This window comes from Acinonyx jubatus, chromosome C2 (assembly GCF_027475565.1).
Source record: "Acinonyx jubatus isolate Ajub_Pintada_27869175 chromosome C2, VMU_Ajub_asm_v1.0, whole genome shotgun sequence".
Taxonomy (NCBI): Eukaryota; Metazoa; Chordata; class Mammalia; order Carnivora; family Felidae; genus Acinonyx; species Acinonyx jubatus.
In genome coordinates this window covers 64,084,657-64,102,087 of record NC_069384.1, presented here as the reverse complement: position 1 = coordinate 64,102,087, position 17,431 = coordinate 64,084,657, and the positions used below count along the sequence as shown (strand labels likewise).

At 37.8% G+C, this 17,431-nt stretch overlaps 1 protein-coding gene across 2 annotated transcripts in view; it reads left to right on the top strand.

Moving 5' to 3' along the window:
- IGSF11 (immunoglobulin superfamily member 11) overlaps positions 1-17,431 on the top strand; it is a 194,380-nt gene that overhangs the window by 49,683 nt on the left and 127,266 nt on the right. Inside the window, exon 1 of one of the 2 annotated variants that reach the window (XM_027060904.2) lies at positions 16,061-16,425. The exons of the other annotated variant lie outside the window; for it this stretch is intronic. Within the exon in view, the coding sequence (XP_026916705.1) occupies positions 16,374-16,425 (52 nt within the window). The 5' untranslated portion in view covers positions 16,061-16,373. Of the gene's footprint in view, positions 1-16,060; positions 16,426-17,431 lie in introns of those variants that run through there. 2 annotated transcript variants of the gene reach the window in all.

Below are 17,431 nucleotides of genomic sequence, written 5' to 3'. Positions count from 1 at the left end.
TAAATGACATAGAAACATGTTGTCAGTAAAATTATTTCTGTCTCATTGATAAAGGATTAGCACACATATGGAAGTCATGCTTCTTGCATGAAGATATGAAATGGAAGAATTCTCTGAGCTTTTGATAAGGTTTTTGGGACAGAAAATAATTTTTCTCATGTGCAATTATAGAGAGGAATGAATTAGATAAGAAAGAAGCTAAAAGTGCTAAGAATGGAACTTTAAGCAGAGATTGTTAGCTGCTCACCCAATATCCATTCTCTCATTTTTCTTTAGTAAGGGAAGCCCAGTTTTCTTGGGGGCAATATTGTATTCAGGTTAACAAATATTACATTTCCATGCCTCCCTTATAAGTAGAAGTGGACAAGTAATGCAGTTCAGTTCAATGATGTACAAAGGTAGTTTAAGGTTAGAACTTCTGGGAATATTTCTTAAATGTGAGTAACCCATGGTTAGTATGCCTTTGCTGCTCTATGGACTGTTTCCTTTTTTTCCCCCCACTGAAACATGAAATGCATAATGGATGTGGGTCTATTTATAGATACCTCAACTCAGACCTCATTCTTATAATAGTTCCTTTGATGAAGTCATTGTTGCTTTAGATTGGCTGCTTGTTAGAATTGCCTGAGGATATTCTAAAAACTAAGTGTTGGTGCTTCTACTCATAGGTATGATGTAGTAGATAGTGGCAGGCCAGGGTTTCTGTTGCAAGAGTCTATTGCAAAAATCATATAAATTACAAATATATTTCTAAAGGTATCAGAGAGCTGTAAAAGCAAGTTTATGATACTAAATTTCCAGAGAGGGAAGAACTATTCTCCTTGTAGGTAGATGATCAATAGCTACTTCTCTTCCTGGGGTCATTTGCCAGCTCTGGTGTGGCCTAGGCAGAAGACTCTGCTAATAGAAAGAGAAACGTATAAAGCTTTTAGTGGTCAGGCAGGGCAGGAGTGAAAAAAAGGAAACCTGAAGCACATTAAATGCACATCTGGTTTTTCTCACAGGACATTAGTCAAATTTTGGTTCTGCACAGGTAGCTGAGGAGCTAAGCTGAAAGCTTCTGAAAGGCAGAGTGAAATCTTCTGTAGTCTCATGAAACTTAGGCAACAAAGACTTGCCAAAGGTGGGGATATGCCTCAAATGCACAGCTGGTTTCCCTTCAAGACATTTGCTAGATTTTACAATGTAGGGTCAGGAGACTGAAGAGCTGGGCTGAGAACTGGAAAAGTAGAGCTGGATCTTCCACAGTTTGTCTGAAGAGTTGGAAACTCATCAGGTACTCAATAAACAGTTCAGGAAAGGCTGAGGAAAAGAGGAGAACCAGAGACAGACCTGAGTTTTATTAAAACTGAAACTAGTCCCAACCCAGTCAGTACTTGGTTGGATTGAGGTAATCACTCTCTCCTCCTATATACTAGTAAAGGACAGAAAAACCCTTTTTGGTGAAGAATAACATTATTTGGAGAATTTGTGTTTCTTTAAATACACAGAATTTGGCATACCATAAAAAAAACTGCTAGGCATATAATGAGGCAAGACAAATAGGGCCTATAATTAAGAGAAAAAGAAGACAGTTGAGTAGGGCCACATTGAAGTTTGCAGACAAAGAGTTGTAATAACTGTGATTAATATGTTTAAGAAAATAAAGGAAAACATGGCCAAAGTGATAAAATGATGGAAAATCTCACTAGATATTTGTTATATATAAAAATTAAAATGGACATAAATAAGTAAAAAAATACAGTATCTGAAATTAATAACTCAATAAATACATTTTGTGATATTAGACACAGCTGAACACAGGCTTAGTAAACTGGAAGACAATTCAAGAGAAAATATCCAAGTTGAAGCACAGAGAGACACAAGAATGGAGAGAACAAAACAGTGTAAAAAATGTGTATTGTAATTTAGCTCTCTGAAAACAGAAAGTCTTGATTTGTAATGGTATAACTTACTACCATGATATAAATGCTGTCACCACGGCTGATTTCAAGCAACTATTATCACAATAGCCATATCACAAAATACCTGAATATTTAAAAATTGACTTTGCAAGCTGGTAAAAGCTAGTTGTACTGCACTCTTCATATGAATCACACTCAGAAGCTCTAAAATATGTTAGGAACACAGAAAAAGAATAGAATGGGATAGAAGCAACCTTTGAAGAGATTATAGCTGAGAATATCCAAAGCTTTTAAGGTAAATCAAGCCGTGGATTAAAGAACTCAGCCCACTACAAGCATGATAAATACAAAGAATACTACATAAAGAATACTGCACCTCACTGTAAGACTGTTGCAAACAAAGGTGTAATAGGCTGGATAGTGATGCCCAAAGTGATCTATCCATGTCATAATTCTCAAAACCTCTGAGTGTTGTCTTGTTTGGAAAAAGGGTTTTCACAGATGTAATTAAATTAGGATTTTGAAATGAGCACATCATCCTGGATTATTTAATTCTGGTGGACCCTAACTATTATCTTGTTATTTTTTCACCATTGTAACAAAAAGGTAAATACCAATTACTTGCATCGGTCATTAAAAAGATGGTATTACTATGCTGGTGCCTGGGTGGCTCAGATGGTTAAGTGTCCAACTTCGGCTCAGGTCGTGATCTCATGGTTCTTGAGTTCAAGCCCCACATTGGCCTCTCTGCTGTCAGCTCAGAGCCTGCTTCAGATCCTCTGTCCTCCTCTCTCTCTCCCCCTCCCCTTCTTGGGCATGTGTGCTCTTTTGTCTCTCAAAAATAAATAAACATTAAAAAAAATTTTTAAGATGATATTACTATGGATTTTATAGACATCAAATATACATTAAAAGACTATTATGAATTTGGAGCCAATAAATTTGGATAAAATGGATAGATTTTTGAAAAATAACAACTAACCAAAGCTGCCAGAGAATAAATAGAAAACCTGAATAGTGTGACATTAATTAAAAAGATTGCCCATGAAGAAACAACTTTACATAGTGAAAACCCAGGTTTGATGGATACACAAGTAAATTCTCACAAACATTTATGTAAGAAACAAAACAAGTATTTCACAAATTCTGTTTTAAAATAGAGACAGAGGAGTACCTTTCTACTTTATATGAGGCCAGTATAAACTTTATTCTAAAACTAAAAGGATATTGCAAGAAAATTATCAGTCTTTCTCATGAATGTAGATGCAAAAATTCTTAAAAAGCACTTTAAAAAATCCAGCTGTATGTAAAAAGGGTAAAAGCAAATGCCAGTGGAATTTATTTCACAGATGCAATTAATTGTCGCTTAGTAACCACAACTCAGTTAAGGTAACTCACACATTATTAAGAAAAAAAAAAGAAAGGTCATGCTCATTGCAACAAATATAAAGAAAGCATTTCAGAAATTTTAAGAGATTAATGATTTTTTTAAAATTTTTTAACATTTATTTATTTTTGAGACAGAGAGAGACAGAGCATGAATGGGGGAGGGTCAAAGAAAGAGGGAGACACAGAATCCGAAACAGGCTCCAGGCTCTGAGTTGTCAGCACAGAGCCCGATGCGGGGCTTGAACTCACGGACCGCAAGATCATGACCTGAGCTGAAGTCAGACGCTTAACCCACTGAGCCACCCAGGCGCCTGAGATTAATGATTTTTAAAAATCTTGGCAAACATGGAATAAAATAGAATTTCTTAACTTGATAAATATATTTATTAAAAAACCTATATGAGGCATCATATTAAATGATGAAATATTCACAACTTTTCTTCTGATACTGGATGTGAGACAAGGAGGCCTACTACCAACACTTCCATTCAACATTTTCTGGAGGTCTTAGGCAGTGTGATAGGGTAAGAAAAAAGAAGCAAATAAGGATTAAAAAGGAAGAAATAAACTTATTATTTTTAGATGATGTAATTAGGTATATAGACCATTCAAAAAAATTTAGAATCAGTAAGTGAATTTTGTAAGATTGTTGGAAATAAGATACACAACAGTTAAATTTTTTTCTATGTGCCAGGAAGAGACAAATAGAAAATGAAATTTGAAAAATGATACCATTTACAAAAGCATCAAAGGATTGAAGTCAACCAAATTTAGGAATAAATTTAAGTGGGAATAAATTTAACCAAAAATGTGCATACTAAATATGATCGTGAGAAATGAAAGAACCCTAACTGAATTGCTTGATCTGGCATATTCTTGGATTTGAAGAATGAATATTATGTAAAGATACCAATTTTCCTAAATTAATCTATAGTTTCAACATAATCCCAATCAAAATCCCAGGAGATTTTATTGGGGAAATTTAGGTCCTGGTTCTAAAATTCACTTGGAAGTGCAAAGGACCAAAAATAGCCAAGGCAGTCTGAAGAAACACAAAGCTGAAGGATTTATACTACCAGATATCAAGACTACTATATATCTATAGTAATTAAGGAAGTGTAGTATTGGATAAATTTCTGCATTTTCCACTAAACTGGAGGTTTCATAAGAGCAAAGACCTCTACTTAATGTATCACCAGTGTCTTAACAGGGCCTGGGATATGTAAATACAGTAAAACCACATTATACTACCCCTCAAAAGTAATTAGAATTAACATATAATAAAACTGGAATTAATTCTTGTCCTATGTTTAGTTCTTTTGCATATTGGGAGTGTGGGGATGGGGTGGAGGCTAAAGGGCTTACTGTCTAAGGGAGGATATGGTGGGGTGATGTTAGAAGGTTAAATGGCAGGCAGATATGTCCCAGGAAGCATAGGGAATGTATATTATGTATATTGTGGTTGAGTATTCTTATATCAAGCTAATGAAACAAGTGCCAACTCACTATTACTGGGATCACTGATGCTGCTGTGAAGTACCGGTAACACAGGACTCAGAAACAGTTCCATCAAAAGCCAAGCTGTAGTATGAAGTGCCACCAGGTGGCGCTAAACCACAGCTAAGACAGGAATAAATCTGGATCCAGCTATAGGACCTCAGGAATTCCTGACCAGCTAGCCAATTTATTAGCCCAGTCATTTTATTAACCTTATAATAATTCAAGCATGCATTTTACATGATCTAATTGCTTCATTGCTACTTAACACATCAAATGGTCATTTTTCTGTACTTGTTGAATTGATGAAGGACTGCATGAGACCTCATTAAAGGTGGCAGGACAGGGTAGGTAGGGTTGGCTGTGAGGCAAAGGTGTCTGTTAAAGTAGCAAAGCAGTGAAGTCTCTCATTTCAAAGATCTATTCAGAGGGCTTTTCAGTTTGTTCTGAGAATTAAATGAATTCAAATATTTGCTTATGACTGCAAAATACAATGCAATGAAAAGTTTTTGGTGGTATATCAAGTCCACAAAATGGATATTTTATTACCATGAATGTAGGCTTTCAAATATAAACCAATATAATAATAATAATGGTAATAATAACAGCAGCTAACATTACTGGCCAGGCCGATTATCTGTGAAAGGTTGTAATGGGCATTTTCATTTATGCAGTAAAACCTTGAATTGTGAGTAACTTGTTCTGTGAGTGTTCTGCAAGATGAGCAAACATTTCTAACAGATTCCAACTTGATAAATGAATGATGTATTACAATATGAGTAGTACGTGATGCCGAATGTCACATGACCACAACTGAGCCAATGGTTCTTGAAACTTGCTTTGATATATGAGTACTTTGGATCACAAGCATGTTTCTGGAATGAATTATGCTTGCAAACCAAGGTTTTACTGTATTACCTCATTGAATTCTTATAACAACTTGTGAGGTAAGAATTATATCCCATTTTTATAAAGTTTATAGTTGAGGTCTAAACAGGTTAAGTGACTTTACAAAAGCCATTTAAAAATATAAACGGCATTGAGCAAATCTTTTATCATTTAGAACTTCAAATACAAAAGCTGTGTTTTGTATTTGCCTTATTTGTTACTAGATTTCATGAAAAATACATTGTAGAGACCTTCCAAAATCTCTAGGACAAGAAGAAATGTACTATTCCATAGTTTTGATGTGTAATTTGGAAAGAGCAGGCTATTAAAAAGCTATAATAGAATCTTGGTAAGAACCATATAGACAGGCATATAAAACCCATGTAAGGGTAGGTCTCTTAGCCTAGGTTTCCCTGCAAGTTTATCCTGAGACAAAAGTTTATGTAGAGTTAGTTTATTTAGGAAGTAATTTCAGGGAGCAGGGTTAATTGGTGAAGGATTGAAAAAGAGAGGGAGGAAAAGCTGATCAAGGATGTATTCATTTGTTGGTTACTGTTGGTTACTATTGGTCATGCCAGGGCTTTCTGAGGAGCTCGAGGAACTAAGAACTTCCCCTCCTCCACTCCCCTGGAGAATGCAAGGCAGTAAGTTGATCCATTGGCTCCCATCCCACACTGGTCAAGACTGGCCCCATCAGTGTTGACATCCCTGAGCTTCTAGGTTACACATGTTGGTCCCACCAGATTCCTGCCCGTGTCCCAGGCAGCATTGTCCTGAGCAGGGAGAGATACTTGCTGTAGACCACAGTGAAGCAAGTTGCTGTCAGGTTATACCTGTGAGAAGTTGATCTGAACCTGCAGCAGAAGCCGGAACAAGAGGTGGGGCTGAGAAGATCTGAAATACACAAGAAGGGTCTCATACTCTTCCTTTAGGAATATAGGGTATTAGTGTGTGGATTTTGGTAATAATGATTAGATATATATGGATTTTCTGAAATAATTTTAAAGCTGTGAACTGACTTATTGGAATTAAATATCTTTTAGGCCATCTAATATTTTCTTCATTGTGTTACCATAGAAACACAGCATGGCTCACTGTTTTTAATTTGAGTTCCAATTTTTATGAGTTATTACTGATTTTATTATTAATAGCACATAAAATCAAGGTATTATTTAATCTTTTAAGCTCACTAACTATAAAATCTTATATTAATTTTTAAGGGGTGGTGGTATGCATTGAATTGTATAAGTGTCTTTTAAGGAAGAGTGTTCATTAACAACAGATTCAGAAGGCAGGCTAAAATCTGAACAAACAATTCTTTAGTATTAAAAAGTAGCAGAAATAGTACCAATTCCAAATTGCCAGTCAGGTTGCTATTCAAATAGAGGTATTAGGGTATAGTGGAAAGAATACTGCCCTTTCAGTTAGAAAGGTTGGGTTTTACTCTTTGGGTTTTATTACTTAAGAATTCTATGTTTTTGATGAAGCAGTTTAAAGTTTCTCTAAATCTTGGTTTTATTCATCTGGAAAAATGAGTGGAAAACCACTATCTCACAGAGTTGTTGTCAGGATTTAAATGAGACTATGTTTGTTAAAGCATATAGCATGGTGCCTGGCACATAGCAAGTATGCAGAAATATGGACTGAATTTAAACCGGAAATGTACACGCAACACTGACTCTGATCCACATGCTGATCATATATGTTACCAGACTGGAGGCCATCTTTTGACCATTTCTAGTTCTCTTCATGGCTGGTTTCTTCCTATTTCTTGACCACTAGCTGAGATGTTCCTTCTTTAGGAAGATAATTTCTGGCTCTAATCAAGTAGGACCTTTCTCACCTCTTTTTTTTGTTTTTGTTTTTTTTTCAATATATGAAATTTATTGTCAAATTGGTTTCCATACAACACCCAGTGCTTATCCCAAAAGGTGCCCTTCTCAATACCCATCACCCACCCTCCCCTCCCTCCCACCCCATGAACCCTCAGTTTCTTCTCAGTTTTTAAGAGTCTCTTATGCTTTGGCTCTCTCCCACTCTAACCTCTTTTTTTTTTCCTTCCCCTCCCCCATGGGTTTCTGTTAAGTTTCTCAGGATCCACATAAGATTCTCACCTCTTTGGAAGTATAAGTTCATGAATATCTCTAACCTCCCTTTAGAGAGACAAGACCTTCAGAACACTTTAACTCTAAAGACAGTGTTCTTGGTGGCAGGCAACAGAAATTGATGATGGTTAATTAAAGCAGGAAAGGTCCAGGAGCAGGAAAGCTCCTAGAAAAAACGGGAAGTCTAAAGGGTCAGAAAACAAGCAGAAACCAAAGAAGGCTAGGTTGCTGAAATGACACTATAGGAATAATCCAGTGACAACCATTGATGATGGCACAGGTACTGGATGCCACACCTGGCATCATTGCCACAAATGTCTTTGTTCAGTGGACAGTGGAGTGAGTTCTTTATCCCTTCCTTATTCTTATCCCTTATCCCTTTCTAACGTTTATTTATTTTTGAGACAGAGAGAGACAGAGCATGAACGGGGGAGGGTCAGAGAGAGGGAGACACAGAATCCGAAACAGGCTCCAGGCTCCGAGCTGTCAGCACAGAGCCCGATGCGGGGCTCGAACTCACGGACTGCGAGATCGTGACCTGAGCCAAAGTCGGCCGCTCAACCAACTGAGCCCAGGCGCCCCCCCTTATCCCTTTCTTATCCCCGAATTTTTGTGACACCTGCTCACGATTTATAGTCCAGAGATGAACTTCTCCTGTTGGCTCAACCTTATATTATGTGAGCACAGTATAGATGCTAGGAAGTCATTTTTGGAGTCTGCATTGGAAGGTAGACTTTGGTTCCCACTGAGAACAAAACTGGGGAATTCTCTGAACATTGGAAGAGAGTCTTGATGCTTAGCAGTCAAAAAATACTTAGCAATCAAAACAATTCCCCACAGTCTACTCCTTTGAATGCCCAACATCTACCAATACTTTCCTCCCTTATATTTATATTAAAAAATACATAATGCATGTACCTTCTCACAACTGTTAAATCACTCAATTCCACACTAGGAGACAATTGCAAACTCTTGTTATTATTTATGGTTCCATACTTAAGTCCAGTGGTGATATCCATTCTTCTTTTTGGGTTGTTCTTCTGTCTTGATATTCCTCTGTCTGTGGACTGACTATAAACTTATCTGCTGCTATCACACCCTAAATAAAACAAGAAGAGGAAAGAAACAGAAAGTTAGTTAATAGTATAAATATGTAAATGACAGAGCAAGGAACAAGATAGAGACAGAGGCTACAGACATTATTTCTGAAACAAATTATTAGGCCATACCTATTTCAACTCTGCATCTTTAAGAGATAGCATTCTTTTAGCACGTTTTTAGAAAGTACTTGAGTTTCAGTCCAGAATTTGGAGATTTAAGTATGTTATTTTCTTTATTTAAGCAATGTGGTAACATTACAAGTATTCAGCTATCCCACAGTTCATCACGCTGCTTTTACTGTTCTCTGAGAGTGGCACCCAGGTTTCTCAAAGCTTTGCCTCCAGTGTGCACTTAATGAAATGATCGTATGATTTTTTTTCTTAATCTTTTAACATAGCAAATAACATTAATTTTCACATGTTAAACCAATCTTACATTCCCAAAATAAATTCAATTGGTGTGATGAATTACTCTTTTTATATATCACTGAACTTGATTTGCTAATATTCATTTGCATGATATAAATCTCTACATAATGAAAATTAACCTATCTTCCGTTCTTGCGTTATCTTTGTCCATATTTGGTAATCAATATAATGCTAGCACCACAAAATGAGTTAAAGAGGATTTCCTTTTCTTTCTGTATTGTTGAATAGTTTGTAAAAGATTGGAGTTTTTTGTTCCCAGAACATTTGGTTAAACTTGCTGATAAAATTGTCTGGATCTATAGTTTTATTTATAGGAAGATTTTACACTATTGCTTTAATTACCTTAATTATATGGGATTACTCATATTTTCTGTTTATTTTTAAGCAAGTATTGGTAAGTCATATTTCTCTAGGAATTTGTCCCTTTCTTGTAAGTTTTCAAATTTATTAGCATAAAATTGTTCATTATTCTCCCAATCTTTTTAATCTCCATAGCATCTTTGGTGATGTCTCCTTCTTAAATTATGCTATTATTTGATAATTAAAATATGATATTATTTCTCTCTCATTTTAAATTTTGTTTAGCCTCACCAGTTTTGTTAATTTATTAAACTTTTCAAGGTACCAACTCTTGGCTGTGTTGATCTCCATATTATATGTTTTGTTTAATATTTCATTAATTTTGCCTCTTTATTAGCTTCTTCCTTCTACTCTCCTTGGACCTATTTTATTTTCTTTGTCAGACATCATAAACTTTATCATAATTCATTTGTGTTTAAGCTTTCATCTTTTCTAACATACACATTTGAAGCCTTAAAGTTTTCCTCCAAGTATGCTAGTTGCTTTGCACAGGTTGTAACAGAAAATATTTTCATTACTGTTTTCTTCTAAATACTTTTTTAGTTTTTTTATGGTATCCTCTTTGATTTTGAATTATTTAAAAGTGACTTTCTTAATATTTAAGTGTATGAGTATATATGTATTCATACTGTTATTGATATTTAGCTTAGTAACATTATGGTCAGAGGATGTGTTCTGATTGATTGCAGTCCTGTGAAGTTTCTTGAGACTAGTTTCATTCACTGATTCATTTTTTTAAAATGTTTATTCAGTGTCTACTATGTGCCAAGCAATGTTGAAGACACTGAGAATTCAACAATGAATAAAACAGATCAAAATCCCTATTCTTGTTGGTCTTATTGGGTGTGTCTGAAAATAAATGATTATTATATAAAATATAGAGTATGTTAGTGATGTAATGCTAAGAAAAAAATACAATAGGGAGAGGGATTTTAAAATATCTTTTCAAGTTTTATATTTTAGATAAGATGGTCAGCAAAGGCCTCACTTCAGGTGACAAGTGAGAAAGACCCACAGGAAGTGAAAGGATAACTATGCAAGATCTAGGGAAAGAACAATTTTGTAGGTCCCGAGGCAAATGAGGCAAATGTGTTTCTATTTGTTCAAGGAAAATTGAGGAGGTCATTGTAGTGAGAGCTGAGTGAATGAGAAGAAACTAGAAGAAGCAATTAGAGAGATAAGGAGGGACTAGATTAAGTTGGGACTTCTTAAGCAGAATAGTGCCCTCTCCACTCCCCATCTCAAGATATCCACTTAATCCCTGGAACCTAAGAATATGTTCCCTCACTTGGAAAAAGGGAATTAAGATTGTAAATGGAATTAAGGCTGCCCTTCAACTGATTTGGAGATTAGGAGGTTATCTTGGATTAACAAGCGGGCCCACTGTTATCACAAGGATCCTTAAATGTGGAAGCAGGAGACAGAGTCAGAGAGACAGCAATGTGGAAAGGACTTGGCCTGATGTTGCTGGCTTTGAAAATGGAGGAAGGGGGCCATAAGCCAAGGAAAGTAGGTGAACTCTAGAAACTGTAGAAGGAAAGGAAAAGGATTCTCCAGAAAGGAGCACAACCCTGCAGCCATCTTGATTTTAGCCCAATGAGACCCATTTTGGACTTCTGACCTCCGAACTATAATAAATTTGTGTTGTTTTATACTACTAAGTTTGCAGTAATCTGTTACAGCAGCAATAGAAATCTGATACAAACCTTATAATTTATAATAAAGACTTCTACTTTCACTGTAAGTCAGAAAGTCACTGGGCAGAGCAGTAATCTGATCTGATTTAATAGGAACACTCTGGATGCTGTGTTGAGAATAGACTGTTGAGGAATTCCTTCCTTCATCTAGCTTTCAGCCTGACTCCCATATTTTACTGAGATCTCATCAATTCATTTAAGATTTAAAAAAATAATTTCTCATTTCTTGTCTAAGTCAAGGTCTCTAGTCTGTTTTGTTGCCAGAAATAGAAGTCTGAACTGCACTTTACATTAAACTTCTATGGAAAACTCAGAATTTGAACCAACTGAAATAAGTGATTGTCAATACTACAATATATAAATCAAGTGAGAGGTTGAAGGAGATTAGTTTAGATTACTGAATACTGGTAAAGAGACTTTGAAGAATATTTGAAAATTATTTTCCTTACATTATAAGAAAGAGAATACAAAAAAATGTGAGGTGACATAAAATGTTTCTTACACTATTGCCCTTTTCAAATCCTAAAAAATGTATTGGCGCCATTTTCAATTTGCTGTTAGAATGAATTCAGTAGCATTTTGTCACAATGGGCCCCGCTTCAGAGAGTAACTTTGCCTGAAAATAAATGTGTTCATAACAGAAGGATTTCAAGGAAAAGAGCCAACTTTTCCCCAAATGGATGAAGATGTGAAACTTTGCTTCAGCAATATTCACAGTGGTGATAGGGATTAGGCTACGGTGAGGGGGATGGAAATGCTGTTTACCTTTGTGTGACTCCTATCTAGCACAGCTATCCTAGAGAAGTGGGCAGAAACTAATATAAGAAACGTATCAGAAAGACTAAGCTGTCAATATATCTAGGTTGTAAATTGATCCAAAATTTGTGATGGAGATTTTGAAATAATAAATCTTTCAAATATTAAATAATTTATTTGTATTTAACATAGAATAAACACTTATTGGCTTGTTAATTATTCTAACAATTCCATTATTATCTTTTCCACTCTTTATTATTATCTCAGAGCCTTAATTGTCTTTTCACAAAAGCGGAAGGGGGAAGAATTCCTTTCAAATTTTACTTCTAAAAGGACCAAGCTCTACTCTAGATTATACAGGGTCCTAGGCAACCTCGTTTAAATAGTTACAGGATGAATTACTGGCTCAAACAAGGATCAAAAGGTATTTTCGAGCTTTAAGAATGATATTCTTGGGATGCCCAAGTGGCTCAGTCAGTTAAGCATCAACTCTTGATTTCGGCTCAGGTCATGATCTCCTGGTTCATGGGATTGAGCCCTAAGTCGGGGTCCAGGCTGACAGCACGGGAGCCTGTTTGGGATTGTCTCTCCCCCTCTCTCTCTGCGCACCTCCCTCAATAAAGAAATAAACTTTACTTAAAAAAATGAATGATATTCTTATAAAACATTCCATAGACATTCTCAAAAACTTAAATGCAATTAATCTTTAATTATATACATAAATGGAGAGGGATAGGTGCTATTAATAATTTAAAAGTAGCTAATTAAAAATAGTTTATACTTGGCTTTGGAAAGCCTTATAATTCCCTCCATCGTTTTTCTTTCTTAATTGTTTTTCTCTTAAGCTAACATTAAAACTAATTTTCCATTCTTGAATGCAGAGTAACATTGTAGAAAGATCATCCAGCATTTTCATGGGTGGAGGATAGAAGCTGGTCTAGGATTACAATTTGAATTGGGATAATTCGTATTTAGATATTTAGACGTTGACTATATTCTCATGTCATCAATGTTTTGAGCCCAAGATTATTATTACATTATGTAGCGGAAATTTTATGGGCTATTCCTATGGGAGTGGGTGGAAGTGGTGGGGGTGGGGTCTGATGTATGTTGGGGCAGCAACTGCAGTGTTCCCACAGACAGCTTTAAGACACTAACCTACGGTTTATATGAAATTCTTCCGATGTTGGTCTATAAAGAGCTAAAAGAAAAACACTGGTGTGGTAGGAAACAACCATAGTATGAATGTCAGAAGACCTTGGTTGCAGTTCTGCCTTGGTATTTGCAATCCCCAAAGCGTCCCTTGATCTTTTTGAGACTCAGTGTCTTACGATGTGGAGAGGGGGCAATAATACCTGCCTTACATACTCCTCGGGTTGCTGTGAAAATCCAAGCAGATAACATATGAGAAAGCATTTTGAAGTTTATAAAGTATTATACAGATGTAAGATGTCTGTTGCTTTAGCACTCAGAATACTTAAGAGATTTAAAGAAATCCTACTGTGGTCATAAAGCAGATTAGGATGAAAGTGTTGGTGAAACTCATCACTACTAGTAACAAACTTACTCAAAATACATGCCAGTGGTATTAACTCTGTGAATTGAAAAGCACTTTTTTTCCCCCTGTTTCCTGTGAGAGTGTCCTTTTTGAAGCCTCTGTGAACAGCCCTTAGAGTTTCTAGTGCTGCCGATCTGCTTCCTTTGAGTCCACCATCTACCATCTGCACCCGAGCTTCTGGGCAGACAGATTGCTGTCTGAAATCGGATCATTCCCACTCCCCCTTCAGAAGCCACACTTCTTTTTCTATTAAAAGGGCTGCTCCACCTAACTGTAAGCACTCTGTTCTCTTAATAACTCACCAGCTCCTGTTGGGTGAGGTAGAAGTACACTATGGTGACATAGAGGCAGGAGAGCGAGCTCTCTTTCTCTGATTCATAACCTTGTGGATATATCCCATGTACAAGTGTAAGTTTTTTAAAGGGTGGGGGTCATATCTTATACTTTATATTTGACCTTTAACCCAGTGTCTTACACAAGGTAGGTATTTTGTAAATGCTTGCTGAATTGATGTGCTAAGAAATGTATCAGGTAACTTGCTTTATCAGGGCTTTTCATCTAGATTATTAGGTTATTTATTTAATTAAAAAACGAATATTCTATCTCTATATTTAAATCTGGGATTATAGTAAAGTGAAGACCTGTTCTGAGTAGCACCTGCCATTTGACAGCTTCCTTGTTTTTCTCTTTATATTAATTACTCTTATACCCTGTTTGGCATGGGGTTTGAATGTGGAAATGTGTGCAGGACAAGATAAGGAATTGGATTGAATGTAGAAAAAAAATCTAGCTCTTGCTGTGGAGTTTAAAAGAATGAGAATGATCCCAGTGATGAAATCATAGTTGAAATCTAAAATTTCTGTTGTTAGTATCAAATAATCTGTACTGTCATATCATCATCTTCTTGCCATTAGAGATCTGGTAAGGGATTCTAACAAATTGGAGGTAGTGAGCAAAGTTTAAGCATCTTCAATTCATAATCAGACTATATCTTTTCAGGGTATTGGTATTAAAGGTGATTGGCATTTCTTACTTTCCTTACTTAAAAACTATAGCATCAAAATTTTCAAAAAAGAAAAAAGTGCATCCATAATTCCACCATCTTGATACTGTTATTTTTACATGTATCTTCCAATCTTTGTCCAAAGGTATAGATGTTTTACATATTTGCCTTTCTCCTGTGCATACTATTTTCATTCTGAGTTGCCATGTGAGGATTATATCTGCCAAATGGGGGCTCAAAATTTCCTAATGGCCCCAAGAATCCTAATCTATGTTGCTGTAGAAATTAACGGAATAGTCTGACATTCCCCAGGCAGGTATGTCCAAAGAATTTAGAAGTTTCCCATTAAGAGGCTGAAGCAGAAAGTGACTATGGAGCTGTTAAGACACCAGTGATACAATGGATAAGAAATGAAGATTAGTTTTTATAAGGAGAGAGGTAGGTAGATATTTAAGTAAAATAATTTCAGATGCCAAGAATGTCTCTCTTCCCACCCAACCAAAACAAACAGGAAACAAAAAATAACCCAAAGTAACAACCACCATAATACAATCACCCTCTCACCAGTGAACAAATAGTTAAAGAAAACATTTAAAACTACAACTTAAAATTTATTTATTTATTTGTTTGTTTATTTGAGAGAGCGCGTGCGCAAGTGGGGGAGGGGCAGAGAGAGATTGGGAGACACAGAATCCCAAGCAGGCTCCAGGCTCTGAAATGTCAGCACAGAGCCCTGTTCCGGCCTCCAAATCACAAACCGCCAGACGCTGACCTGAGCCAAAGTCAGACACTTAACCGACTCAGCCAGCCAGGGGCCACTAAAACGGCAAATTTTAAATATTAGAAGTTGAGATAAGTTTTGCTGAAAGGGCAAGAGAAGATAGAATCGGGGAGCGAGGAGCATGAAGCCCTTATGCTCTTTTAAGGAAAAAAGGGTAGTCAGGAAAAAAAAAAAAAGCTATGGAATAGAATTAACCTCATCAATTCTTAATTTTGCTGGAATTAGGTAGGTTCTTTCAGATTATGTAGGCTACAGAAGAGAGGAATGGACAGAAATCATCTGAAAAGTACAACAGAAAAGAATCTAGCTGGATGAAGGTTGTGGAAAGTCCTTCCTAGAGGACTCTGGGGATCAAGACTGACACCCACTGTTTGGAGAGTGATTCAGGGCCGGGGTGGGCCTTGACAGAAGGCCAGGAGGGCGTTTTCCGGTGGGTCCCCAGCGGCGCTCGCCCCGGCGTGCGGGGGAGGGGGTGGCACCGCGCACAGGTGGCCCAGGCAGCGCCAGCTGCGCGCCGCGCTCGCTCCGCGGGTGGGCCGCCAGGCGTCGCGCTGGAGCTGCGGTTGCCTGGGAGACCGAGCGGGGCGAGTGGGCGGCGCGGAGCGGAGCCGGAGCCGGGCTGCTGCCCTACTAGCCCGGCGAGAGTTGGGGGGGAGTGGCTCACCCGGCGGCGCGGCAGTGCTGGCGGGTCCTGGGGCAGCGCGAGATATCCGCGGCGCTGCGGGGCTAGGCCGGCGAGCCCGGGACGCGCCTGGTCGCAGCTCAGCGTCCGCGGAGCGGAAGGGCAGAGCTGCACTTGCCTGGTCTGAGCGTCTCACGGTCCCGGCCCCGCCGGGCGGACCCGGCTGCCCCAAGAGCGCGACGAGGAGTCGGGCGGGCGGCAGGCGCGCTCCCCGCGGCCCCGGGATGATTTCTCCGGGCTCCCCTCTGGCGCCTCTCCTGCTTCTTTCTCTGCACGGTGAGTAGCCCGAGCCCTCCGCTCCCGGCGGGGCCAGCCTGGGCCGGCGGGCCCGGAGGGACCTTTGCCAGGTCCTGGGAGCCCAACTTTCCCAGGGGCCGTATTCGTTGCTATCGGCCGGGGCTCACGCGCCCACTCTCACGGCTGCTATCCCGCGGGTGTCCCCAGTCCTCACCGCGCGCGCGGCTCAGGTGTCCCAGATCCAAGAGGTGACTGCACCCGCTGCTTGTTTCCCTCTGATCGCGGACTTGCCTCTGACCCCGCCGTGCTCTTTTTAGGTAATCACTCCCTCACTTACTGGGTCCAGTGAGAAACAGTATTTCCGTTACCCGGCGTCTCCAGGAAAAATAGAGATGCCTTTAAAGTAATTGAGAAAACTTTAAATTGCAGCTTTACCATAACCTTTAACAAGCATACGCAGGTTTGACTGAAAATGTGATCTTTGCTTTAAAAATAACTCTACAGCGTGCTACACTGTGTTCGAAAACAATAATTTTTTTGTACTCAGCTTCTCCCCCAAAGCATTTAAATTGGCTTACTGAAATACATAAAAGGTAACAATATTAGAACAGAAAGACTAAACGTGTATTTAATTTTCTTAATGTTTTTTTAAAGCTATTTACATTTAAATTTTCTACTCTAATTTTTCTTAACATTTTATTTTCGATGAATAGCCATCATATTTAAACTCTGATTTTCATCTTTGCCCTTTTCTTTTGTGAGTGCACTGCCTTGGAAGCGTTTTCTGTCCCATTTAATTGAAGAGATGTATTGACATTTATTCTGAAGGGTTTCATTTAAAGAGCAGGTTCAGTGATTTATGGAATATTGTGGTTAACCTTGTTTGTTTCTGGAGATATCAGTATGTTTCCCATAGTTTTGTGGCCTTATTTGAACTGATAATGTATGCATGGATCTTGAAGGGATTTCGTTTTAGTCGACTTAAATTGTTCAAATTTATTTAGTAGGGGAGAAAGGAATACAAAATTTTGAATACTTTTTTCAT